General features: G+C 42.2%; 2 protein-coding genes across 10 annotated transcripts; one reads left to right on the top strand and one right to left on the bottom strand.

The window, feature by feature from the left end:
* Positions 1 to 52: 52 nt before the first annotated feature.
* On the top strand, positions 53 to 10,158 carry CCDC90B (coiled-coil domain containing 90B). 3 transcript variants are annotated; one of them, XM_053934794.1, is made up of 9 exons: positions 53 to 199; positions 1,950 to 2,069; positions 4,191 to 4,294; positions 5,569 to 5,712; positions 6,341 to 6,382; positions 6,462 to 6,533; positions 6,615 to 6,668; positions 7,607 to 7,721; positions 8,870 to 10,158. In XM_053934794.1, the coding sequence occupies exons 1-9, from the start codon at positions 106 to 108 to the stop codon at positions 8,923 to 8,925; spliced, it is 801 nt and encodes a 266-aa protein (XP_053790769.1). In that variant the 5' UTR covers positions 53 to 105; the 3' UTR covers positions 8,926 to 10,158. The 3 variants fall into 3 exon arrangements, with proteins under 3 accessions (XP_053790769.1, XP_053790770.1, XP_053790771.1); XM_053934795.1 differs by having other exon boundaries at positions 5,611 to 5,712; XM_053934796.1 differs by lacking the exon at positions 53 to 199 and adding an exon at positions 272 to 402.
* ANKRD42 (ankyrin repeat domain 42) lies at positions 8,334 to 26,856 on the bottom strand. Of its 7 annotated transcripts, XM_053934787.1 has the most exons (14): positions 25,955 to 26,039; positions 25,006 to 25,162; positions 24,456 to 24,619; positions 22,806 to 22,913; positions 22,370 to 22,489; positions 21,641 to 21,776; positions 18,569 to 18,769; positions 18,123 to 18,248; positions 16,352 to 16,457; positions 15,569 to 15,744; positions 15,065 to 15,191; positions 12,317 to 12,461; positions 10,999 to 11,118; positions 8,334 to 8,805 (listed from the first exon to the last, which is right to left on the bottom strand). In XM_053934787.1, exons 2-14 carry the CDS (start codon positions 25,022 to 25,024, stop codon positions 8,773 to 8,775), a joined length of 1,581 nt encoding a protein of 526 aa, XP_053790762.1. In that variant the 5' UTR covers positions 25,025 to 25,162; positions 25,955 to 26,039; the 3' UTR covers positions 8,334 to 8,772. The 7 variants fall into 7 exon arrangements, 6 of the variants coding, with proteins under 6 accessions (XP_053790762.1, XP_053790764.1, XP_053790766.1 ...); XM_053934789.1 differs by lacking the exon at positions 18,569 to 18,769; XM_053934791.1 differs by lacking the exons at positions 8,334 to 8,805; positions 10,999 to 11,118; positions 15,065 to 15,191 and having other exon boundaries at positions 12,379 to 12,461; positions 25,955 to 26,044.
* Positions 26,857 to 27,488: the final 632 nt, after the last annotated feature.

A 27,488-nucleotide genomic window follows, 5' to 3' on the forward strand; every position in this document is an offset into this window, starting at 1 on the left:
TCCGGCCGAGCCCTGCCGTGCGGCCGCGCACTACAGTACCCAGCATGCCCCGCGGGGCCGACCGGAAGCGGCAGTGAGCGGGCGGAAGCGGAGGGCTGGGGCGCCATGAGGGGCGTCGGGAGCAGCGGTGCCATCCGCGCCTGGGCCGGCCCGCTCCTGCTCCCGATGCCGGCCCGGCTGCCCCCGGCTCCTCGCAGAGGTGAGAGGCGCCGCAGCGCCGTGCTGCGGCCTCTCGGGGTGGGTGGCTGCCGGTGTCGGGTGAGCCCGGGCCGTGTCTGTGAGCGGCGCCGGGGCTGCACGGGGCGCTGGCCGGACTCGGTGTGTGGGAGCGGCCGCGGGGCCCGTCCCTGAGGCGCTGTGTGAGGGAGCGCTGAGCGCCTTCCCTCGGGGCTGGAACAAGGGGTGAGTTCCACGGGCGGGGGCAGCCGGGTGGTGTTCGGGACGGGAGGAGTTACCGGGGTGCAGAAGGGCGTCACCCACCGGTGTCTCAGGTGCGCGTTTCTGGAGTGGGAGAGGAGCATCCACTCGAGACTGCAGGAGTGGAGCAGTATGGCCACGAGCAGCGTGGCGAGCAACCAGAACTGTAATATCAGCTTTCTTGAGATGTTATCTTGCAATGTAGCTGTTCAACCCAGCCTATGCGTTTAGAAGACAAGAGCCGTGTGTTTAAAAGCTGGGACAGCTCCATAAAAACAATGTTTTAAATTGGTTTTCGTTATTTGTATGTAGCATTTGGTGCATCTTAACTCTAATATTGTCATTAATAATACAGTGCTGTGGCTGGTTTAGTTATAGTCAGATCTTTATAGTATTTGTAAGATGGCACATAACTTGATTTATGGCACAAAATTATAAATTCCCTGTCATTTAAATGTTATAAAGCTTTTGAGTAAAGATCTAGGTAAGACACAGAACAATTTGGTTAAGGCAGAGAGACAGCAGTGCATATAGTTTCAGATAAACAGATGAAGAAGTAACAGGGCTGCTTAGATAACAGAGAATTAATCAGAGCAGAATCTGTAATACATGAAGCCACACAAACATAAGGTGAAGAGAAACATATGCTTGAAGTAAAAGTAGGAGCAGCAGTGAAACATGCTCGTGGGAGGGCACATCATAAATAGAGTGGATATTTAACTAATACCTGAGGTTAACTAATACCTCTGTAGAGATTAGGTATTCCTAATCTCTGAGGTATTACATACAAACATTGTATCCCTTTATTGCCCAGTTACTTTCCTGGTGAACCAAGAAATTAATTCATCATGAAAATAAGACTTGCATATTTTTTTTTAATTGTAGCTTTATGTTCACACAAGCCACTGAAAATTAGGTATTTGGATTAGATATAAGGAAGAAATTCTTTACTGTGAGGGTGGGGAGGCACTGGCATAGGCTGCCCAGGGAAGTTGTGGATGCCCCATCCCTAGAAGGGTTCAAGGCCAGGTTGGGTGGGGCTTTGACCAACCTGATCTGGTGGAAGGTGTCCCTACTGGCAGGGGGTTGGAACTAGATGATCTTTAAAGTCCCTTCCAAACCAAACCATTCTATGATTCTGTGATAAAAAGCTGTTGGAATTAAGGCTCAGCAATTTAAATAAAATAGCAATGAATACTTAACTGCATAAAGTCATTCAAAGTTTTACAAGTATGAAAATTATTTAAGTGATGTTTCCCAAAGATTATAAAATAATTGGCTGTGGGGTTTATTTGTGCTGTATCAGGATGCTTGTCTGTTGTACAGTTACGTGAACACACTTCAGACAGATCTGTAAGTCCCATTTAATGTAAATTCCATGTGGAAAAGGGTTGATGGTTTCTAGTGTGTGCTGTAACCCAGCTTTTTGTTGCAACATCCATGCAGCTTTTCTGTGATGAAAGAAATTAAAATAAGTGTATTGCATAATAAGCCAATCAAGGTAAGCTTAAGGCATGTTTGGTTATTTCCAGGTTTTGCTGCCACGTTCATCAGGAAGTCATATGATGTCAGAAGAGTTGATATCACTCCCCTGGAGCAGAGGAAGGTGACTTTTGATACCCATGCTTTAGTGCAGGATCTGGAAGCCCATGGTAAGTGATATCAGGTAAATAATTCAAAGGAAAACTTTTAATATTAAGTAGTGTAACTTTGAGTGCTGTCAGTTTCCCCCGGAAAAAAAAAAACATGGAGTTACTTTAAATCAGTTGAGAGTTCTAGTAACCTTCAGTGAAAATCTTTTCACAAGTTTATGCAGTCCCTGAGCCACTGTAAACTGATTACTATCCAGAACATCCTTTCTCATGGAACTTCAGACATCCGTGTGGTCTGTTTATGCAGAATCTGGCATCTGTGAGGTGAATTTGATGCCCACTCAGCTCTTCTGTGGGAAGGAGTGAACATTGAATCTCTCGTGTCACTCAGGATTATGCAAACTTCTGTCATACTGCCCCATCGTTTTCCAAACAGAAGAATCCTAGCTTGTTGCTTTTTTCCTGAAGCAGTAGATTTTCCATATTTTTGATTATTCACTATGACCTTCTGTTAATATTTTCTGCTTCTGTCACATTCCTTTCCATTTCATGTTTTCAGGGAACAGTGCTGGCATTACTTGACACCTGAATGTCCTATGGATTTGCATAGTAAACTAATGTTGTGTCCACTGTTGTGTTCTCAGTTCCTTTTCCTAGTCATTCAAAGGGTTTGGTTTGCTTTATTCATCCCTGCTGAGCTTTGAGCTGATCTCTTCATCAGACTAGCAACTATCTTTTAAAATACCAAGTGACAGTAGAAACTTTGTACTATCAGAGATTAGGATTGTTTCCACTATTTGGGTCTAATAATAATATGTGTTAGTAGTTAAAAGACTTAGAGTAATCTGCTAACTATGTTTATTTTTATCATGCTTGTCAGACTTGACAGCCTGCACTTCCCTACATCTCTCTAGAACTGCTTTTTAAAACTGGCACTTTTATTTTCCACTGTAGGCTGTGAAATGTTACTTGTCCCAGAGACTGATTCAGCTATTTCTTCTTCAAGTTCCTTTAGAACTTGTGGGGTGAAGTCTGGTGCCAGTTGTTATTCAGTTTAATTTGTTCTATAATTTCTACAAATACTTCTACCATGGTGACAGGTCTTTATAGGTAAAACCACAAAAATAAGAGAGCCATTTTAGTTTTTCCCAAGCTTTGGGCAGTTTTCAGGCGTCACTCTCTTGCTTACATATATTTTTCCTCATTTTCTAAACTTTCACAAAACACAGTAATTTCTTGCTGTGGAGGAAGAACAACATCAGAAATTGGCAAGAGCTTTAGTAGCCCTAAAAATTCAGACAAACTGAAGCAATACTGTCACACTTTGTAGTGGAAAGAAGCTGTTGTAAAACACATGTAGCTTTTTTAGACGCGTAAAACCAGTGGTGCAAAATACAGTACCAGTATTTTAGAAGGGTGCAGTGGCATAGTTCTCTAAATAATGTGCCTTAAAAGCATTTTTTGATGTTAATTGACCCCACTTTATAGAATGGGGTAGTTGAAACACAACATATCAGTCAGAGTGCTGGAAATAAATCTCTAGGGCAAAAGCTCTCAGCACTTCACCAGGTCTGACTAAAATGAGAGCAATTTTTCTTCCCCATTATTCACCACGCATCATCTGTAACGCTTCAGATTTACACCAAGCTACAGACAAAGTGTACTTTTTATCATCAGAAAGCAAAAATCCCAGTTTGAGTTAATTCTGCAGGCAATGGATGCAGCAGTTTAAAAATCAGTTTTGCCTATGATCACTATAAAAATCTCTGCAGGACAGTTCCAATATATGCAGAATTACTTGTTATTACTCTATAGAATGCATGCTTTGTAGCTCAAGGTAAGTTTGGTTTTAACAGAATTTGTGAAAGTTCATTATGAAATAAAGTTTTGCTGAATTATTTTTATAATGCATGAACGGCTGGATCTTGTATGAAGAAATTTGGTCTTTCTTTCAGCTGCATGTCTAGACTTCCAGTACATTAAAAGGTGCTGTGCTTCAGATTTTTGCAGCATTAAGTTTTTTCTAGCTGAAGTCATAGTGCCTAGCTCCTGGCTGTCAGTTCCCAGTCATTGTGTGAATTCCCATGTGCTGCTGTGGTTAGGTCTGGCACTTGAGCATTTCTTGCTCCTGATACAGATTTTAATACCACTTTAACTTGTCATCCTTCAATTATCCCCTAGGCTTTGGGAAGGAGCAAGCACAGACCATCGTGTCAGCGTTGATGACCTTGTCTAATGTCAGCTTAGACACCGTCTACAAGGACATGGTTACACAGGCCCAGCAGGTAAAACCTCATCTGTGCTGTGTAGCTGTAAAGGCTTGTGTTTGCATCTTTAAAACACAAGTGAGCAGCTCTCTCTAGTACTATAAATACCTCCCTGTGCCAGGTGTTCCTAAGTTTCACTTGGGATTTTAACAGATAGTTATAGGGCCTGACCTGCTTCCACTGAAGCCTGACTACTTCAGTGAACACAAAGAAGTTTTTACAATTCCTGGGAAAACTTTGGTTGCATTTACACTGAGGAGCTAATATGCCTCATGCCATCTTAAAATATTCATTATCAATACTAACTACACTATAAAAATCAGTGTTTCTGTCTAATGCAATTCCATGCCAATTCTGTTCAGGATGCTTTGCATGTAATAGGTTTTTCAAAAAGAAAGGTTTTCATTCTGATGAAAGAAAATCACAGAGACAGAAATTCTTGTTTTCCTCTGTGATTTAGAAGGGAAAAAAAGTTAGACAACTTTTATTACAAGTAAATGCCAGTAAGATAAAAATCTGTTAGAAGAAAGGCTCAGCAGTTCAAATAAAATAGTAATGAATGCTTAATTACATTAAGTAATTGAAGAAGAATAGCACATAATTTCAGCCTGCACAGCCTTCTGGAGCAATGATCAAAACCATCACTGTGCATCAGAGAATCCCACAGCAATATGTCTTTTTCCATGCTAAATAGTAGGGTAACTTCCATATGCTGGGTGGAGTATTGCTTTCATAATTTTAAAATACTGAGCTTCTTCCTTTATTTTCTGGTTTGGGTTTCTTCCTGTTTTTATATGTAGTGGTTGCATTCTGAACTTGTTAGTTCAAACCCCAGGAAAGCTTTCTCAGTGCATTTTAGCAGTGTTTTACTTCTGTCCATCAGACCTTGAAGCTGGCAGTATAATACTCATATCATTAAGTCTTTGGCTTTCAACGAGTTTGTAGGCAAGAAATGGAAGTGCTTGGTAAGAGCTGCATTCAGATCAACAATTAATGCTTCTGAGGCTACTGAATGTTCATTGAAAGTGGAAGAGACTGCAGGACTGACCTGTAGTTTCAGGTACATTTCATTTCATCCCTACTTGGACTAACACCTCTGACCTTTTTGCTTAAGTGCAGAGTTGGTGTATTAAAGCAACAGAAAAAGCAGAAAACTTGAGTCATTCAAACAAACTGCTGGTATTAAATTGTCTGTTTCTTTCACATTCTTCTTAGGGAGACTCCCCACTTTTGTGCTTTGCAGTAGCTAATTTCATCATTTCAGACCTAAACATTTTTTCTTTACTTGACAGAAAGAATGCACCTTAATCAATGGCATGCTTTATTTTTCAAAGGAAATAACCTTACAGCAGATAATGGCACATTTGGACTCGATTCGAAAAGATATGGTCATCCTGGAGAAAAGTGAATTTGCAAACTTGAGAGCAGAAAATGAGGTACTAATACATATTTTCATTAAGCAGTTTACTTTGTTGCATTTTACCTGATGTACAGTTTTGTGGAAGAAAATATAAATGTAAAAGTAATTTTGGATGCTTTAATCAGAATTGAAGAGTCTGTATGCTACAACTTCAGAGATCACATAAAAATATGTTTCACGTGCTATGACCTGCTCAGATATTCTGTAAAGGATTCTAAGATGTGTACATTTTTTTCATCTTCTGTAACTTTATTTAAGGGTAACTGCTAGTTTCTGGCCATTAACCATATAGTGCAGGTAGAGGAATCAGCCATTCCTTTGCAGCAATTTAATTAATTTGGTGATTGAGACACATTTTGCTTTTACTTCATGGTATTTTGGTATTTCTCTGCTGTCTTTAGACTCCGAGTAACAAGATCATAATTCTTACAAAATAATTCCTTTATTTTGAACAAAATCCCAGCAGATTAGATATGCCTGTGCATCCAAATACATTAGTTAGGATATTTAACCAAGAACAAATTTCCCCATTGTGGGGAAAAATGGGGAAAGAATAATTGCATGGATGCAGTGATAACACATCACTGATTCATTTGGTTATGTTTCCTGAATTTGTAAGAATCTTTTTTCTCCTCTGCCCTTAGAAAATGAAAATTGAATTAGATCAAGTTAAACAGCAGCTAATGGTAAGTAAACAGCAAGTACCTACACACTCCCATTAGGGAGAAAAAATAGCTATTTTCATAATCTTAATTTGTTTTAAAGACTGAAACCGGTAAAATCCGAGCTGACAGCAAGCTAGACATAAACCTGGAGAGGAGCAGGGTGACAGATATGGTAAGTTGGTCTGTGAGATGCCCTTATTAGCTTTGTGTTGTGTTTCTGTTGGTATAGCTGTGATTTATTTTTTATTCGCAGTTTACAGATCAGGAGAGGAAACTGATGGAAGCAACTACAGAGTTTCATAAAAAAGTAAGTATTGAACAAAGCAGGATATAGTTATGCATTGCGTGTTATGTAAACCCCAAACTTTGCTGAAAGCTAATACGTTTATGGGTGTGGTAAAGCAAAAAGCCAGGCTCTATCACTCAGGGCTGTTGCAGGTGTTTCTTGCCTGTGGGATCCACACTAAACTCCAATCAGCAGAGGGAGGCATTCCAGTCTTGTCCCTCACTTCCCAGGTACCTTGTCACAGGCTGGCACAGCTGGGATGTGAGCTATCATGCTTCCTTTTTCCCAGTGCCAACTGATGTGCTGTACCACAGGGATGGTGCAGGTGCCTACAGCCAAGCAATTCAAGGGCTGGAAGTCCCAAAGCAGCTAGAGGACACCAAAGTCTAAGGGGCTGAAGAGGGACCATGTCCTAACTTGAGCATATCTTCCATTTTTGCGATATGCCTTGTGAATGCTTAAACCTTTGTTTTTCAGAAATGCAGGAATATTGTTCTGTGTACTGTAGAATATCTTTCAGGAGGCACTGGCACATCAGAAACAAAAGTCTGTCATGACAGTGGCAAGACAGTGGCACTATATGATTGCCCAGAGAAGTTGTGGATTCCCCATCCATGGCAGTGTTCAAGGCCAGACTGGAAGGGGATCTGAGTAACCTGCTCTAGTGGAAGGTGTCCCTGCCCATGGCAGGGGAGTAGGAACGAGATGGTTTTTAAGGTCCCTTCCAACCCAAGCCAGTCTGTGATTCTATGATCACTGAAGTTTTCTCTTGTCTGTCTCTATCCCTTCAGCAAGCTTCCAAGATTGTATGAAGCAAGTTTCTCTGTCTTCTAATGTCTCTTAGCAGTGATAGGTTGGAAATTTTCTTGTTGCTGGTAGCATGGTATTTTAGTTCAGCTTTGGAAAGGTGAAGTGGCTAGAGACCATTGTCAAATATATGCTGTCTTCTAATATTTCAGGATGCAAATACCAACAGCATTATCTCAGAAATCAGTAATAAAATTGACACTGAAATAGCTTCCTTAAAAACACTCATGGAATCGAATAAACTTGATACCATTCGCTATTTGGCAGGTATGTGACAGGCAAAGAGGTGAGTACTGATACTGGATTGTGGCTGTATAAAATTCTGTGCATGGGTATATGCTAAATGAGGTCAGCTGTAGCAGCAGACCACTGGGATTGGGTAGAGGAGATCTCCCTTTCCCTCTCTAGCTGGAAGAAACGTGACAGAGAACACAGAAGAGTTGGGGGCATGCCACAGTAGGACTAGGATTGTGCCCAGAACTGGGATAAGGACAAATATGGACATGGTTTAAAAAAAAAAGCCTAAATACCTTACCCAATTTGACAGTACCTCTGCTTGCTGCAGCAGCCACTGACGTGATGGAGTTGCTACAGAAGTTTTGCTGAGGTCATTTACGTTACCCTGAAGGTTTGCTGTCTTTCAGGACTGGTCTTGAGAGTGACCAGTTCTGCCTCCCATTGTGTCTCCACAGACACACAGTTTCTGTGTGGCAGGACTTGTACTTTCCCCTGCCAAGCAGAGCTAATTTCAGAATGCTTGTTTTGCTTGTTCAGAAACATAATTTGAGATTAGTCTTCTCAGTATGTACATAACCAGTGAAGGTTTTTTTGTGTAGGAGCTGGATAAAAAGAGTAATGCATTATATTTGGAAGTGAGAATAAGTTCAAAGGAAAATGTAATTAGCTTTATTCTAACTCTAATTGAAACAGCAGCATAACAAATACAAAAGACACCTCATCAGGCTTCAGGACTGCTGCTGTGTTTGACAGCTTATTTTCAAATTCATTGTCATTTTGGTTCCATGGGAAATCTGGAATGTCTAATGTGAGCCCTGGTGTAGCCAGCTCTCCTGTAGTGCAGTTTCCAGTAGCTGGGTGACAATAGCACAAGCCCCTGTAGCCTGTGGTGCTCTGAGGTATTCAGCATAGTTGGGATGTGTCCCTGAAAACATGGCTCCTCAGGCTGCTGCACTGGGCCTTCCATCTCAGCACTGCTGCTGTGCAGGGTACGGCATCTGAGACCAGCCATTGGCTTCTGGAATTGTTCTGTCACACCTGCAGCAATCTGGGAGGTTTAGGAGGCTCTGCTCTAGAGCTGTTAATTCTTCCATCTGTTTGCAGCTAATTTCCTCTATGGATAAAGTGGTAAAACAGCATTCAGTTAATTATTCTTTGTGTTTTGTTTTTTTTAACAGCTTCAGTGTTCACTTGCCTGGCAATAGCACTGGGGTTTTACAGGTTCTGGAAATAGATCTGCTTGGAATGACTGCACTAAATACAGACAGAAAAGGCCACCCAGGCAACACTGCTTTGACAATAACCTTGGCACCTTTTGGTTTTGATATTCTTCCTGTATAATAAAAGTGTTTTCTGAATATGTAATAATAAAGATCAAAATAAATGGGGGGAAGCAGCCAAACAGTAATATTTCATTGCCTCCTATTCAATACTGTATTTATTTCAAAGTATTTCTTAAGCTATACCAGAAAGTTTCCTAATATCTTTTAGAATTAAATTTGTTTTCTTTCTGGAAAATTCTCACTCCCAGTTCATTTCAAACTGGAAATATTAAATATTTTATATACCCTTGAAATAGGAATACAATTCCCAAATTAGAGCTCCCAGTATGGGTATGCTAATACCAGATTCAACCTACCTAAACTAAGCGAGGTAAATTAATCTTGAACATAGGTTCAGGATTTTGCCTCACTTTTTTGATGAGTTGAAGCTTGGCCCTTTGGGTTTTTTATCTACACTCCTGAGCCTTTACTAAAGGCTCAGGCCCTTTTTTTTCCTTGAAAAGTGATTTACATTAATTCAAAATCTCATGTAGAGAATGTCTCTATAGATTTTCTTTAGTATGTCCTGCAATTTCTATAAGCCCAGAGGTCAAAAGAATGGGAAAACTTCTCTGTCTTTGCCTTTCCAAGGGAAAATGCACAGCCCTGGGGCAGATAAATGCTCTTAACTTCCCCCCTCAAGTAGTGCAGAGTATTTCTAAGAAACCTGCACATATTTTCTGGGCATAGCATCTGGCTTTTAATACGGAAATACTCAAAATATCACTGGTGCCAGGGTGGTGGTGGTGGTGATCCGCCTCCAGGCTCTTTAGTAATCCTGTGGGACACACCGACCCTCCTGACCACTCTGCCTTCTGCAAGGACTTGACAGCTCCTGTTGCAGAGTTGCAGCACAGGTGGATGCCTTCCAAAACTGAAGCAGTTCCATATTGTTGAGTACAAATGCATATGCTTGGTTTGATTCTTTTAGTATAATAATATTTTTTTAAGTCTTTCTGGATTAACTTTGAAGTAAGACTAGGCCTTTTATGGGCTAACAACTATTGTAGTATTGACTACTGGCAATTTTTTTTATCGCTGTTTTATTCTGTTTACAGTTGAACTTGCTGGTATTCTGCCAATATATATATTCTCTGTATTAAATTATTTATCATAATTCAAGAAAATAAAATTAATTTCTTATATTTGCTGTCTGGCTATCTGAGAATTTCTGCATGAAAGTTTAGCACCAATGGTGATGCAGGAAATAGCTCATCTGGTGCAGCTTGTCACAACCATCATTTCACACACCCTGAACTAGGGTCTTGATACAAGACATATGGTAAGTCAACACGCCTCTCCTTCATGGTGCACACAAAACCATGGATTTTTATTTTTCAGTATCTTTGAAATTCTCAGGGATTAAGTTTTCTTTGGTACTAAGGAGAGGACAGATCAGGACCGACACACTAAAATAATTACCTTGTAAGTCTCAAAATTGGGGTTCCAGAGGGAAAACAATTTCACAAGAGCAGACAGCTGTTAGAAAAGCTTTTATATGTGTAGTCATTAAATGGTTTTTAGGTGTGGAGGAGAGGTCAGGGTTGCTATTTCTAACCACAAGCTGCCCCATAACTTAGTAAACCCTTCAGTCATGAGTTAGACTCAAGAGACTGACTGCTGCAGGTCATCTGGCACCTCACAAAGGAGTCACTTCCTGCGTTCTTTAGGAATGACTAAAGATGAAAATCAAGGGGCCTGGCACCTCTCTGCAGCTGAGAAGTAATTTTCCCATCCACTATTCAGCTTCCACACCAAATATGCTAGGAGGTAATGTGCACTTTTTCCATCCTAAGGTGGCAGTATAAAATAGATCAGTGAATGGAGATACTTTCCTCAGAATTATGAGGGCCTGTGACTTTCCTGTTGTTAAGCCAGACAACTAGAGAACTAAAAGCAGTTCAGTGAAAGGTAGAGACCCACAGCTCATCGGTGGAGCTAGGCTGTGCGAACACTTCACATTATCTGGAATATTGCTTTTGTACCTCCAGTCTGCTGCCCCTCCTTTGAGGTTCGTTCCTCAGTGTAGTCGCACTCCTCCTGGGCTGCACGCTGACTGCTTCTTTATTTTCATCTTTGCAAGACTTGGCCATTGTCTCAGCTTCCTGAAACAAGGAACATTGCAGCTATTAACAGCAACCACTGAAAGGATGTGAAAATCTACATCTGGGAGTAACCACAGAATACTGAGTTGAAGCTGAGGGCAGAGCATAGTCCCAGGGCATGGGATGGCAGCACAGCAGTGTGAGACTTGAAGGTCCCTTGGCTGTAGCAGTCACTCAGTCAGAAAGGCTGCTTGGTTAGAAGGGGAAAATTACAAAAAAAAAAAAAAAAAAAACCAAAAACACAAACCTGCCTAATGAAAAATACTGACAAAGAAAATGTTTGCCAGCCTGGCAATCACAAGGCTGAGAAGCAGAAACATCCTTGAAAAAGTGCAGCTGGCCTCTATGAAATACAGCTGCGGCACCTAGCATCAGAGACCGAGATTCCACCAAGAAGCACAAAAACAAGGGACTGCAGAGGCAATTGACTGAAAAGGTGAAAATAGTCTGGGAAATAAAAAATGCTCTGAAAGAACAGAAGCACCATCATCTATTGCCTGTACAGGTGAAAAGTAAAAAATTAGAAAATTAGAAACATCATCATCTATTAGCTGCTTGCAGTGTTGGTGTCCTCTTCCCTCTTATGTCTCTATCATAAGAGCTTAATTTTTAATTCAAAATAGAACCTCTGTCTGAGAACTTCTAGTGCTGCACGTACTGTTCCTTTCCCAAACAGACTGAATTCTCTCCATGAATTTTCTATGAGATCTTGGGCTCTCATTCAGTATGCCTGACTGACTCCAGACACTGTGACATGGATCAAGTCCCTGTTATTGAATTTGTCCCTCTCTGGGGACCCATGGCAGCGATCTCTACACCCATGCAGGCTGGGTAGCCCTTTAGGTGGTGACAACACCTCTCCTGAAGCACCATTTCAATCTCAGACACCAGGTCTCAGCCAAGGGGAACTGCCAGTCACTGGATATGCAGTATGGAAGTACTTGGGATCAGCCCACTCCTTAGGTGAACAGCAGTGCTTCTCTGCCAGGGTACAGAAAGAAACCGATACCCTTTCACAGCAGCGACAGGGTCAAGGCCAGACAAGGGCTCCTGCTCACTTCAGCATCCCGAGCTGAAAGCTGTAGCACATTTTCTCTAGTATTTCCTAGCACTGTGCCCTCTAGTAGAGGGAACAAACGCACACAAGCAACAGGCAGTGGCCTCTGTGCCACGCCCGGGGAGCTGGTGTGGCACTCACCGCGGAGGCAGCAGAGGCGGGGCGTGTCTTCCCCCGGCCCTCTCGGAGCTGGTTTATCTCAGCACGGTAATCATCCAGCTGGCTCTCCAGCTTCTCCCGCCTGACTCGCTCATATTCAAGCTGGGCCTCCAGCTCCCTCACAGCCCTGCCAAAAGCAAAGGAGACAAGCAGAGCATGAAGTACATCCAAACCTGCCCCGGCTGCTCCACGTGGCGCAGTGCCTTTGCCAGGGAACAGGTCAGTCACGCAGAAAGCAGCGCAGCACGCCTCACGCCAGCTGTGCTCAGGCTCCGGACCCTTGGTGACAGCGCTGAGCAGCAGCTTTCCTTCTTCGGCTGCCAGCGGTGCTCAGCGCGATGGGACCACGAGATGGAGCCGTCTGCCCACACACCGAGCCCGGGCCGCGCTGCCTGTGACCAGGCCAAGCTCCAGCTGCGGGGGAGGGAGAAGTGCCCGAGCAGCAACGAAATTATGAAACAGTGAAAAAAGCACAAAGCCGACAGCATTCTGGAAAGGTCAGGGGCAGCCTTCTCATTCACATCTGGTACTTCTACATCCTTCCTATTGATTGGCTTAGGCACGGATGAGGAATACTCAGATGACAGCTTGCATGACTGGCTTATACACAGTTGCACAAGATCTCACTGGTTACACCCTCAGTGGCTCCTAAATTATTTGAGATTCCTGGAACTGTTTAGCTGACACGTAATTCACACATAAACTGAGTCTCTGGAGTTGAGCTGGCTCTCTCATGTATCAGGATGAATTATCACAGCTACAAAAGGATGGAAGATCAGTAAAAGGAAAGGGGAGAAATCTGTCCTATGCATTCAAACAGCACAGGAGGAAAGCTCTCAGCAAGACCTACCATGTTTCCATGTTTCCCAGAGTGAGGAATTCCTGACTCGGGCCCTTTGAGCTACCAATCAGCCTTACTGACACTGCAAGAATGGGCTGTGCTCAGGGGACAGTTGACTTCTTTCCATGCTTCCAATTAAAGAGGCACAGCTCCCAAACCGTGTGGCACACACATGATGACAATTTCCTGCAACGAGCCCTGGTTAAAGCACTGTGTAGTGATTCACACCAGGCCTCTTACAGCCAAAAAACCTGGACTAAAGCAGAAATCTTCAAAATCTGCTACAGTGGCCTTCCCAAGTGGCAACTCCTGCATTTCATCTAGCAAAATAGTGTTGTCATTAAGTATTTTATCAATAATGTGGTTTTCTGGCCTATGATACAAGCACCTTGGGGTTTATCTACAGATAGGTACCCTGAGAAGGGTAGGCAGGTATTCTGAGAAGCCCCATTTCTTTTCAAAAGAAGAGTGTGGGGCTAGGGATGCTTTCTAGCCTTCACAGGTGGGAGAAACCCTTCAGAGAACCTCACCATTTTTCTAGTTTAGCCACACATGCCACAGAAAGCAACACCCCTTAAAGAGCCCCAGCAGAGCCTTCTAATAGACATTGCTAGTTTTTGAGCAGCTGCTCTATCCAAAATGATCTTTCCTATCAGTACTCAACAGTAACTTTTCTATCATTAAAACCAGATTGCTCTGACTTTTCAATGTGGGCATCAACATCTAAGCTGGTCACCCTCTCTAAAACCAGGAGAGACACTTCTAGAAGTGATGAATCTCATCCTGAAATATGTCTAATTATGCCCTGGAAGTGCCTACATCTCTCCAAGAAGTTGAAAAAGGAGCTTATGATAACTAACTCAGACAGAGGTGTCTGTTACCTACTGTATACATATCAAATTAAGCAAGATGGACTTTCAGCATGAGCTGAGTCAAAGAGTGACCTGGAACCAAATGAAATTCTGACCTCAATTTCCTGGCTCAGATATGGCTGTAAAACAAAGTACTTAATTGCAATCTGTGACACATATTATCTGCTCCATATCCACAGACTCCTAAGTCTGCCGTCTTCTTGATGGCATATAAGCCCCCCAGACAGTATTCTCTCAGTGACCAAATAAAGACAGTGGTTTGGGTTGGCCCAAACACATGATGGAAGTGGTTATCTACAGAGACTGAGAACAGCCAAATCTTTGGCAGAGTTGGAGACAGGCCTGTCTTTGGAGGCTGCAGTACTGTTAAATCTCTATATCTTTGATAGCCTTTTCTTTGAAATGTAGACAGTCTGTCCATCAAATCACCTGACCAGCTTAACAGAACCATTGATTTAATAGAGACATTGAGAATTAGATCTTATGAACAATGCTTCATATGCAAAGGCAGGTTTGCTGATAGTTTTTTTCCTGTGGTCTGGATACAAGCTAATCCTTTCTTGAGCACAGAAACATATTGCCAATGAACAGAAATGTTAGCAAGTCACTGAATAATCTCTGCTGCATATGCACTTCCATCCAAACCATCCTAAGACTATTGCCTATTTTCAGATTTCCTGAAGGGCATACATGTCTTTGGCATCCTCAGAGGAAATAAAACAGCCAGAAGCTAGCAGACCTACTGCACGCATCTGCAGAAAAACCTGATGACTGAACAGATGATCTTGCACAAGAATCATGGACCTATCAAGCAATTGTGTTATGGGGCTGATCCTGGTAGTAGAAGTTTAGAAATGGCCAGGCAAATTGCTGCAGTTCATTTCTTTTGGCCTGGTTGAAGTTGGTAAGTGGAAAAGACAGAATGGCCAAATGCAAATTTGAGTGTAAATCAGCTTTAAAGGAGGATTTAAAATGGGCCCCACAGAGTTAAACATTAGCAGGGCAGAATGACCTTACTTCTCAACTTTCCTTTCTTCTTTTCTCATCTTCCTGTCCTCTTCAGTTACTCCCCCCAGCTGTCTGTAGTTGCTGTAGGCAATTTCTAGAAGTCGCTGAAGCTCTTTAATCTTGTGATAGGCCCTTACTGTAAGACAGAGTTCTCTAGGTAGGTAAAATGCAAGAAGACAGTCATGCTGAAATCCAATAGTCTGGAAAATAAGTCTCACAAACATAAGAGCAGAAATCACTGTTCAGCAAACACTGAGCTACACCTGACACCTACACAGCAAACAGATGTAAAAAAGAAATAGCAATCCAACACGGTTGCACCAACATGGATTAAAATGGTCTAACAATTATGATCTGATTGCCTTCTGTGTGCTTTCTATTTCAATTTGTTTAATATCCTGTCAACCATCTCATAAGAAAAAGATCAGAGCAGTTGGCAGGAACTATCCTAGTTAGGACTATAATGTCTTGATAACTTTTGCAAACAAGGAATGATGAATATAGAGTGCTTACCGCGTGCATTCCTTTTCTCTGCTTTATCCAGGGTTAAATCTTCTTTGCTATCTGTACTCCCTTCCACACCATGTATTTCAAAAAACTTGATGTTGTTTGCATCTAGTTCTTCATCACTAGAGTTACTGTTTCCAGTTTTTGGTGTCAAAAGTTCCACAGCTGCCAGATGGCCAAATCTGCACAGACAAGAGTTAAAATCTGGAAAAACACATGTGGTAGAAACTCTCAAACTGTCCATGCTCCTCCCATTTATCTGAGGGGTTTCAGGACTAAAGGAAGCACTGTACACACACTACAACTATCTATCTACTTTTTGTAGTATTCTTATGGCATGAGCTCTGCCTCGATGGAATCTTATGACAATGGCTCCTACATCACAGGCATCTCTTTCCTTTGCAGGGTTTCTTAATTGAATCTCATTAGAATCTGCATTATTTTTATTAATGCAAAAATCAGCTGGCCTTTGCTACTTCTCATTTACTTTCTACAGCAACTGTGAGCATACGGGCTCAAAACTGTCCTCTTGCAAATGAGCTAGTTTTCCTCTTTTGTGTCTGAGCTCACTAAAAAGAAAATTAAATTAAGTGAAAATTAAAAGCTTTTATAGTTACAAGGTTATAGCTACAATAAAGTCTTGCTTATCACTCAGAGCTGGAATTCATGGTCTTGATCTGTTTTTTCTCCATCACTGAAAATCAGGATTAATTCCAACAAAGCTGACATGATATTGATACACAAGTAGTAAGTAAATAAGTGTCAGAGCTACAGGATATGTACTGCTACCTCTTGGCTACATCCTTTGGAGTCTCTCCAGCATCATTTGTAATGTCACAGTCAGCTCCCATTTCAACCAACCACTGTAAGCAATGGATATGCCCCTGTTCAGCAGCTAAGGGAAGGAAGGCATACACAAGTCAATTATATACAACTGAAGTGTTTCAAATCTAAAATGTCCTCCTCTTGCCATTATTTGACATGTCAGAAATTGGGTTCAGTAAGACACCACAAGGGAGATACTATTTCAAGAGGAATCTGTGTCAAGATGCTGACAATCACTTGGGTACACAGAGTTTTGGGGAAGAACATGCAGTGTGGTTTGGTGACTCTTTCTAGTTCTAGAAATGCACTGGCAGCTCTTGCTGAACACAAGCTAAATTAAACTTGCCCAGTCTCATGTACAGAGCACAAGACACACAAATAACTGCTGCCCTAGTAAGAAAGACCTGCATGTCACAGTTTGGCAGCCAAGAGCTGTCACCTCTCCCTGGCTTTGGGTTCCCAGGTGTCAGACACAGCTGGCTGCCCCAGCCTATGGTGTGTGCTGCTGTCTCAGGAGAGAGAGCAGGGCTTTGTGCTGGAGCCAAAGGTACAGCATTTCTTGGGGCACACACTCAAGGCAGCACCTCTCAGCAGCATCCTAACACATATGATGTGCCATGGCCACTGCTCCCACCACGTGGTGCCAGAAACAATGTCTCACTTATGGAAGATGGTATTTGGCAAGACTAGATGAAACTGTACACTGATTTTCTCAAGGAAGAATAAATCCATTTCTTGACAGCACTCCCTTCTGGATATCTTTTATATTTGTTTTCTTACTGAGATAAGAAAATGAAGTTACATCATCAGCATGTAAACACTGGGGATGAAACAACTGTAGGTCAGCATCATTCCGAGAAGAGAAAGTGGAATTTTTAAATTGCTACATACCAGTTATTTTAATAGGAACTTCAATTATGTTTTGTAAAATTCTACTATATATTTAGTCAAAAAGAAATGTAGGAAATGTGCTAAAAGCATATTACAAATATGCTTCCCTCTTTCTTAAATCTTTTGTTTCTTCTTTCAGACAATACTGTGAAACCCCAAACACAAAAGAACCATTTTTTTCTGGTTCAGCAGTCCACTACATGTCAAAGTGTCAACCAGAAGTTTACCTTTCTTCACAGCATCCTACCAAATGACTTTGTTGTGGTTTTTACAATATATCCCCACAGTACTGATGTGTTCAGTAAATAAAGGCCCAGGCCACAGTACAGATAATTCTTATACTTAGCCAGCCAGATGTTTCTAAAAGCAACATCTTGCCTGATTAAAAAAAAAAATCATAACTACTTAATTACATTAAATTAAGTGAAAATTAAAAACTTTTATAGCTAGAATACAGCCTTGCTTATCACTCAAAGCTGGAATCCATGTGCTTGATCTGTTCTTTCTCCATCACTGAAAATCAGGATTAATTCCAACAAACCTGACATGATATCGATATACAAATAGTAAATAAATGTCAGAGCTACTTAGTTTTCAGTTTAGATGCTGATTTCTCTTCATTGTAAGCTCTTTTTCCTTGACTTGAGCTTGGTTATATTGTTTTCAAAGTGACCCAGGCACACCTACATTACAAAATACGGGGTTTGGGGCTGCCTTTCCAAGCCCTCAAGAAATGAGATGCTGTTTGTCATTAAATTTATCTGATAAGCAGCCACTTGAAAAACAAAGTAAATGAATCAGCAACAAAGAGTAACAAGCTGAAACACAGATCATATTTACTGACCTTTGTGCAGGAGAGTGGATCCCTTATTGTTCCTCTCATTAATATTGACTACTCCACTTCTCACTAGTCTTCTAACCAGTAACAAGTCCCCGTTAAAAGCAGCATCATGAGCTGGGAAAGCTAAAACTGAAAATAAAAGGCACATGTTTCCAAGCAGATACCAGCAGTTCTACTGAACATGTCTCACAGCTCACCTCTCTCATAGCAACTTATATATGGACACTTCAGAAGTAGCATGGATAATGCTCCTTAATCAGCTAAAATGCAGCTGTGTAACCATCAGTGCTCACCAGACACTTGACTAAACAAGTCTTCGTTATGGCTACAGGCATCTCATACAGTGAAGAGATTAATTTCACAGACCTGAAATAACAAGTACACCTTTGTGCACTTCTACAGAATTACACATAATGCCTTTTTTTAAGTGTATCTTGATCCATACTCACCTTCCTGTGTCTCTGGATGTTCCTCCTCATTTTCCACACCATCAATATATCGCAGAATATTATCTTTGTAGAACCGTTCAGCCAAGTCCCTTGGAGTCTCTCCATGGTCATTCCTGGCTTTCAGAGTGTGCGTAACACTGGCCATTTTCCCGACCAAGAACTTAAAGCAATGCAAGTGTCCTTCCACTGCTGCCAGATGTGCTACAGCACAAATGAAACAAAGGGTGCTAGAGCTGAGCCCTGCTGCCCACTGAGAAAGCAATGCCCTCACCACTGGTTAGAGCTGGTTCATCTACCAGCACGTGAGCCATCCAATACTGCACAAGGGGAAGAGCAGCCTCAGCTGAACTGTGGATGTTCAGCTCCCACCCAGGACAGAGTTCAGCTCTAGGCAAAGGAGGTAAAGCTGCCAAGGATGGGATCTGCAAAGATGTTTCCCTGGTGGAGCTGACTGCAGGAGACAAAACAGACTCCCAACAGAGCACTGAGGCCTAGCTCAGAGAGTGCACTGCTGGGGCCTCACTTCCCCAGGAACATGGATCTCGCTGACCCTGCTGTGCCAGGGATATTCCTTGTAGGTGGACAGCAAGCAGTGTCCTTGATTAGGAGCTAAGGCCATTTCTGCTTTAGGCTCTACTGTGCCACCACAAACAAGTTGCATCACACCCTCGGTTACCTCACCTATAAAATGAGGACAGTGATAGGTGTTTTACTGGACAAAATATTTGAAGGTACATTCCTCACCTGACCTTCAGGCTATGCAGAGGCTTACTTATTTAATATTACTACAGTACTGGGCCTACAACAAAGTAAGAGGTACCAAACACATGCTGACTCGTTTGATGTAAGTAATATCCTCTAATCCCATTAATGAGAAGAATTTGCCAAATAAATGCTTATTATGATCTATCACTCCATGAAAATGCTCTATAACAGCTGGTTGATGTTCTAGAGGCAAAAGGATTCATTTGTCTCCAGGTTAGAATCTCACTATCTTCATAGTCAACAAAAAATGTACCCAGGACTCAAAAAACCCATGTCACTTCATTTCTGGCACACACAAGTTCTCAATAGCAAACCAAACCATCCACAGCTTTCCAGAGCATAACTGCTCTAAAAGGTCATGGACATTGGTTTTACAGCAAGATACCCCTGTACAGATGATTGTTAAAATCTGAGCTTCACTGAAATAAGGGCAGTTTTTGCCATTGTCTGAATTTTAGTCAGTGAGTTAGGTTCTCAGGGAGAAGGGAAAAGAAGGGTACTAAAGGTAAGTCACCTAGTGAAAGGGTACTAAAGGTAAGTCAGCTAGTGAAAAACTGACTCAACCCTTATGAATCCATTTTCAGATACCTAAAATCTGTTGGGATACCAACTTCTGTATTTCATCTTGTCTTTTATAAAACCAGACTAACAAGTCAAAAAATTGTGTCTGTGAAAAATATTTAGAATAAGTTTGACTAGTGAACAATAAAAGAAGCATGGACATGGCCCAAAAATGAATACAGAGAGAAAGCAAATTGAAATGTTCAGTTAATAAGCACAACCCATTCTGTACATTGAATGAGCCACAGAATTGTTTTTTCTTCCAGAATATTAGCAAGGAAATTAGCAAAGATAGTTATACCCCTTGCTGTAACACACATATACAAAAGATGAAGCCAATTTTTAAGTTTCAGGTGCCTGACACAGCAACCTCAAAAAATTTCTTTCAGTATTCTCTTAGGAAAAATTATTGCATGGTTCAGCTAATCTTGAAGCTGAAGTGTGTAAAGATAATTTAAGTAAGTTCACTTTTGTTACATAAGCAGACAAGCTGGTTTGCACAGTACTTCTACTAATCTGTTACTAGCCATGTCCCAAAATGTCCTCTTTCCTTTGGAAGATAATATGATCAAATGAAACAGAACAAAGGTTGGACAATCAAGTTTCTGTAGATGTCAAAATACAACAAAACCAGTTTTCTACTAACCATTTTATACAGAGCATTTAAGCAGAACTGTGCTGGCACTTTCTTTCTCTCCACAGAAGTCTGTTATCAGGGAAGTGTTCCCAAATGCAAATAAAGCTGCCTTCCATGCTGCCCCCAGGGTGCCTCACATCATGACCCCTTATTGCTAGTGCACCAGATCTCCTGCTGGGATGCAGGAGCCTCACATCCTTAACAAGACCCGGGTTTGAAAACACAGCATGGCTAGCTGTTTCCTAGGTAAGTAGTTCTTAGTAGAGGGTAAAAGGTTTTAAGAAGGGATTTATACAGTTAACTCTATACAAGTTATAGAGAAAAACATATGCTCTTTGGAACAAATAATGTGACAAACCATAAGAAGGAAAATGCTAAAAGGAAAAGGATACAAGGAAAATCCAAGACAGGAACAATACCATTGAGCTTACAGAGGATATTGAGTGGTATATTAGGGAGAGGGATACGGTGGTATGCTAGGGAGAGGGATACTGGAGAAAATACAAAAAGCAAGGAACGATTACTGGCAAATTTTTATGCTGAAGTGAATACACTGATAATTATGAAAAGAAAGTACAGATAATCCAGAAAAAGCAGTATTCCAGAAATCAAGATGAAGAAATCACAGGAAAATGAAAACAACTGTTCTACAAAATCAATTAAGAAACAGTGGGATACAAAAACTTGCACGCAAACACACCAGAACCTCATCACACTATCAAAGTTAAAAAGTAACACCTAGCAGATGAAACTGCCTCTCCCTCCACCTATCCTTCTCCTGTGACCTCCACTGGCACACGAGCTCTATCACACACACAGGAGATGCTGCTCACCTGCTCCCAGTCAGGCTCAGCCTGCTCCCCATCCCAGCATTTGTGAGCTCTCATCCTTGCTAGCAGCAGCAGGAAGTGAATGGGATACTGTCACCAACAGAGTACCACTTTGGATTTTATAAATCCTCCCATCATTAGAAAAATGGGCTATCTATGTCAATTGCATGGAATCAAATAGCAAATGTTGCTGCTGTGCATTAGTTATAATTTGCTCAATCATCACATTTCACAACAATAAACCAAAGGTTTAAAAACATCTGATTTATCCTGACATACCTGGAAGATTTCCATTGTTATCCACATCATCTACACATGCTCCCCATCGAACAAGAAGCTGCAAACACCCCAAGCGACCATGAAAAGCAGCATAATGAACAGGTTTCCAGTCATTCCTGTCCGAAACATTTACATCCTAAAATGAAAGTAGCAGGTTAATTCACCCACTTCTGAATCCTAAGACACAAGACAAATTTTATATATGGGAATCCATATATATTCTTTATGTTAAATTATTTAAATGAAACCAAATAACATTTTTCAAAGTTCATGCATTATATGCAGTTCCAGTTTCAAGACAGGTACTTTTCACAGGTTCTTGCTTTTACTTAATACACTTAGAAAAGGTGCATTTTAGGCATGTTTTTATCATCATAATGACTTGCATTGGTCATTATTACTTAGATATGCACCTTTATTTAAGTTTATATCTCCTTTACTATGGAAGATTTTTAGATCTGCAAAAAATTACCATCACCCCAGTACCTGATGTTCATTTAATGACATCCTCAGTGAAAGGTGATTTACTCACAATATTGATTCTACATTTTTTCATCATGTCCCTAAATGTATATCACAATCTAAAAAACCGGAAATTTACCCACGGAATAAATTCCCCCACAGTAATTAATTTACAGCCCTAAATCTCAGTTTAAGCGAGGGAGAGTTTTGCTTGGGAGAAGCCGCCGGGCTCTGGCAGTGCAGCAGGACGGCCGGCAGGAGTCTCACCGCCCCAGTGCGCAGCAGGGTCTGCAGGGTGTACGAGTGCCCGTGGGCTGCAGCCAGGTGCGAGGCCGTGCACCCGCGCTCGTCCCGAGCTGCTGCGTCCGCTCCGTTCAGTAACAAGGCCTGAAAGAAATGCAAAGCACACGTTCATTTCACAAGCCGAAAAAGCAAACATTTCCTAGAAGGATGGTTTATGATAACCAGCAGGATAACTCTGGGCTGACCTCAGGGGTCTGGTATTGCACGAAACAGATCTGTTTGCACAGACAGCACAAATGAGTGCTCTGGTTTGAAAATGACTAATTTAATTTGACATGTCAAGACATCGAGATGAGCTACTCATAGCTCCCTGAGGGGTTCCCTCAGCTGATTTTCATAATGAATTTGTCCAGTCTTAAGGTCTGCCCTACTAACTTTGGCTTGAGAGTACTTGCAGTACCTGCATGCAGGCGTCCTGGCCTCGGATGGCCGCAAGGTGAGCCGCTGTCCAGCCTCTCACAGTCACACGTGCGGTGTCAGCTCCATGCCAGAGCAGCCACTGAAGGCACTGCTCAACAAAACCAAAGGGCTTTTTACTTAATTATTCACATCCTGTCTCTAAGGCACGTTTCAACTAGAATTTATCCATCAAAGTTACATTTAAAAACAGTGTTGGAATACTTCCTTATGGAAATAGGAGACCCCAGAGATACTGCCTTAAACAGGTATTTGTGCATTAGGAAGTTATGGGTAAGTTACACTTCCCAGGTTTCACCCAAGGGTACAAAATGTGCAAATAACCTACTAATTCAGATCCTAGCATCAATGTTACAGTATGACTTCTTCATTTTACTCTTCCAGATTTAAAATGTAATCTGTGACAGTATCCATATGGCATGAGGTAAAAGCTTTGGAAAAAACAATGCAAACATGCTCACATGAATTCCAGCTAAAATTACTGGCAGGAAAAAGATCATGTACTAAATTTAAAGCCTCATTTAATTTATTAGGCTTCTTAGGCATATGTAATCCCATCTCTCTTCTCATCCTTCCATGGCCTAGTTTTGTTTTATTCATCTTTTTCCAGCAGATATCATTGCTTGCAATGGAAAGCTTCATGAACTATCCAAAGACAGCTAGAGGAACAGTTAGAACTTTTTATTACATATTACTATGATTTATTATCTTCTTTCAGGCCATCTTACAGCTTCCTCCACTATTTCTGCCAATGAGCTTAGTGACAAACAGATGACAGTAATTCAATAAAGTCCAACAGACTGACTGCAAAGTAGGAGAGTCAAATGAAAAATGGCAGAACTTATAGAGGCAGAAAGGGTAGGTAAGCAATCTGGTTTTGGGGCTGACATGATGATTAGCATTTTTTTGACAGTGTCTCTGCATTCCAGAAGCAGCTTTGCACTTAGCAATTCTTGAGTCTAGCAAGAACTTCACATTTTTTCTTTTGGGACATGAATGGCCTTGCTGCTTCAAGTTTAGACTGCCATGAACAATGAACAAGGAGGCTTCAAGAAGAAGGAGAATGTTGTGCTGAACACAGCAATTCGGTCCTTCTGGAAGTTTAAAATATTAATGCAATTACCTGATGATTTCTCTACCACTATTCAACATTTTCATTTATTAAAATATAATGTATTAGGACTGTTTCTACAGAGAACGAGGCATGGGACATTGGTAAGCAGAATGAACATATTTTCATGTCACTTCTCACCTGTTTCAGGCACCTTCAGAACATTTTACACATCCTACAGGATTTTATAGGTGTCTCAAGAGAAGGAGAAAATGCAGTAGACACAAAAGAAGGTCATGAGTCTGAAAGGGAGGCCATAAGGCACATTTTGCTCAGAGTAAGAAACGCAATGATTTCATAAAATATGGCGTAGTTGATTAGGTAAATTGCCTGGGTCTTCAGAAAGAAAAAAACTAAAATCAAAAACCCTGTACTCCTGCACTTGGTGAATATATTTAATACGAAAAACAAACAGAGATTATTGATTCAGTCTGATCAAAGTAATGCTGTGTTCAGCCTCTCCCAAAGAAGGAAATATGGACTTATCAAAGCCCAGCTATGCCTATTAAGGTAATGTTTTACCTCCAGACTTCCCGAGTGGGCCGCACACTGCAAGGGTGTGAATTTGTGAACTACATCCACCTCATTAATACTGGCTCCACTTCTTATCATCGATGCAAGCTGTTCTACATCCCCAGCTTTCACTGCTTCATGCACACTAGTGTAATTTTGCTTCTTCTTGACAACTAGTGAGGAGTAATAAAAGGGCATTAGTCCACTGCTTAAATCAGCAACATTTAAGAGATAGAGAATGTGTGATGAATCAAAGAAATATCAGAGTTGGCATTCATGGCACAGAATCAAACTCAAAATGTAGAAGCAGCAGGATAAAAGAAAAATCTTCTGTCACCAGGCCATGGGATCAAATAACCTGTGTCCTCCCTTCAGGCCTTTTCACTGATTAACTACATGACTGGAAACAATGAGAATTACATATCCAAACCCCTTGCAACATCTTGATACCTTGACAAAACTTGTAAACAGAAATATGAGATGTAAGTAGATTTAATGGCCAAGGGGGATAACTTTAGATAGCCAAACATGAAAGGAACCTAAACCAATTAGTATTCACCTTCGGCAGTAGTCATCATTCCAGTACCAAAATGCACTAACACTATGATTACATTTCACACTGCTGGAACTCCTGAAGAATTGGGCTACTGTTTAGTAAGTCAAGAAAGCATAAAACTGAAAGTCTCAAGGTATTAGTGCCTCAGCTCCTCCTCCACCTGTGGAGAAGAAATGGTAGTAGCAGTTAGCACTGTTGCACAATTCAAGGTAAAAAAATATTAAAGAATATAAAAGAGATATTGCACGGATGTGTTTGTCATATTTGTAAAAAAGCATTAGATATAATTAAAACCATCCTCTGCAGTTTACCCGTGCCTATTTTCATGTAATCTGTAGTGTGATAGTTGAGCTCGGGCAGATTCAGGGTTGCCACAGAGAGGAGCAGGGAGTGAAGCTCCAGCTCTCCAGTCTGACAGCAACACACCCTGTCTGTGCTGTAACACACTGCTGGATCCTGTGCCTCACCCCACCTCCACCTCCCCAGCATGGCAGGCTGCATCACTGCCCTGCACAAAGCCTAGAAAGCTTCAAAACCAGGACTGCATTCTGCAAAACACTGTACAAACAAGCAGCAGCAGCACAGAAACACAGAATAATTCCAGCGGGAAGGGGCCTCAAGAGGTCATCTAGTTCATTTTTTGAGGTTTGAGTTGTTTAGGTTATTTTAAAGAACAGTTTCACCAGGACATAATTTTCCCCCAAGGATGTAATTGCTGATTATACCAAGTGAGGGTTACAGACTTCAGCCGAATTACACAACATCACAGTTGTGTACTGATTACACTGCTCGGCAAAGTTCTAATGTGTTTAACACAATGTTTCGGTACAGCAAGTTCAAAACAACTTTTTTTTTTTTTTTTTTTTTTTTTTCCCTTAACCCTGAGGAAAAGCAAACAACAAGGCCCACCAGCAGAAAGAATTTTGTCTCCCCTCTCCCTCTGGATACCTACTACTGCATGGAGACAAATGCCAAGGGTGGGTGGCTGCACTGGCTTCTTGGCACAAGACAAAGGCAGCAGCCTGGGACTGAAGGTCAGAAAAAGCTGTGAATATCAGTTTTGTAAGAAGATACATTGATGTTCAAAGCGAAGGGCGGGCTCCATAATTCTAGTGCAATTTTTTTTTAACCAAAAACTGGTATCAAACACTCGTTCAATGTGCAAAAATAATTCAGTAAAAGCACTGAGATCGATACCTGCCCAAAATCCAATTAAAGAGATTAAGTGAAGAAGGATATGGCTCGGAATAGGGAAAGGCACAGTTTAGGTGCTGCGATGTTTCCATAAAACACAAGCCAAATCCCTCGGAGCTCGGCGTTGGCAGCAGCCGCAGGGCCGCAGGAGCAGCCGACCCGACCCGGCCCGTCCCGCCGGGGCGGAGGCGGAGCTGCCAGGCCCGGGACAGGGGAAGAGCCCGGCCGGCCGGCCTCAAACACCGCCTTTCCCCGCGCTTTTGGCGGATATGGAGCCTCCTCAGTACAGTGTGTGGATCCCGGCGGAGCCCCGTGTTACAGACCCGGAGGTTCGGGAGAGCCCGTCCCGCCCCGCGCCACAGGACCGCCGGCCACCCGCGGCGAGGGGCCGGGGGAAGGAGCAGGCGGAGGAGGGGCGGGCGGAGCGGTCTCACCGGCCGGAGCGGGGCACAGCCGCCCCTCGCAGCACAGGGGGCCGGCAGAGCGCTGTCGCCTGGAGCAGCTCCCTCCAGCTGCTGCTGTTCCCCGCCCCGGCGTTGCCATGGGCCCCGGGCTCGCCCTTCCCGCGGAGGAAAATGGCGGGCGGGGCGGGAGAGGTGCGGGCCCGGCCCCGCCGCACGGGCTGCGCTGCAGCTACCCGCGGCTTTCCGCACCTTTAGGCAGCCCCGGGCTACAGCCCTCACGGAGAAATGTAACAAGTACCAGTTGTCATCTCGGAACTCCCCAGTGATGCTCGGAGCAAGAGGTATTGAACCAGCTTGTGTTCTGGATGATCGGACTCCAGTCACGTTATGGGATCTTTAACCCTCTTTTCTTTCCTGCTGTGACGTGATCCTGCTCCTCAATTCCCTTAGTCAAAACCAGCTGGCACCCTGGGGGTAAGCCGGGTTCCTTTGATGGGGGGATAAAAAGGACGCTGTATTTCCAGAATCGTGCTTCCAGGATTCCAGATTTACAGGTGTGCAGTGATAATTACATGGACCAAGTGAGTTTAATGAACCATTTAGGGTTTAATTATCCTTGTCATTAAAGAGCTGTCATAAGACCTATTTCCGCAACTTACAGGTCTCATTTTTGTTCCACCTCCAGTAGACAGAGTAATTTGTTCCCTTTTCTGAACAACTTTCTACATATTTAAAGACATCACATCTCTGCTCAGTCTCCTCTGAACTTCAGTTGGTGTGATTTAGAAGTTCACAGTATTCCAGGACACAAAGCATCATATTTGGGCCAGGGAACCAGGCTACATCCCTGCTCCAGGAAGAAGCTGCAATAACTAACACACCCCACTA

The sequence above is a fragment of the Vidua chalybeata genome, chromosome 2, assembly GCF_026979565.1.
Source record: "Vidua chalybeata isolate OUT-0048 chromosome 2, bVidCha1 merged haplotype, whole genome shotgun sequence".
Classification (NCBI taxonomy): Eukaryota; Metazoa; Chordata; class Aves; order Passeriformes; family Viduidae; genus Vidua; species Vidua chalybeata.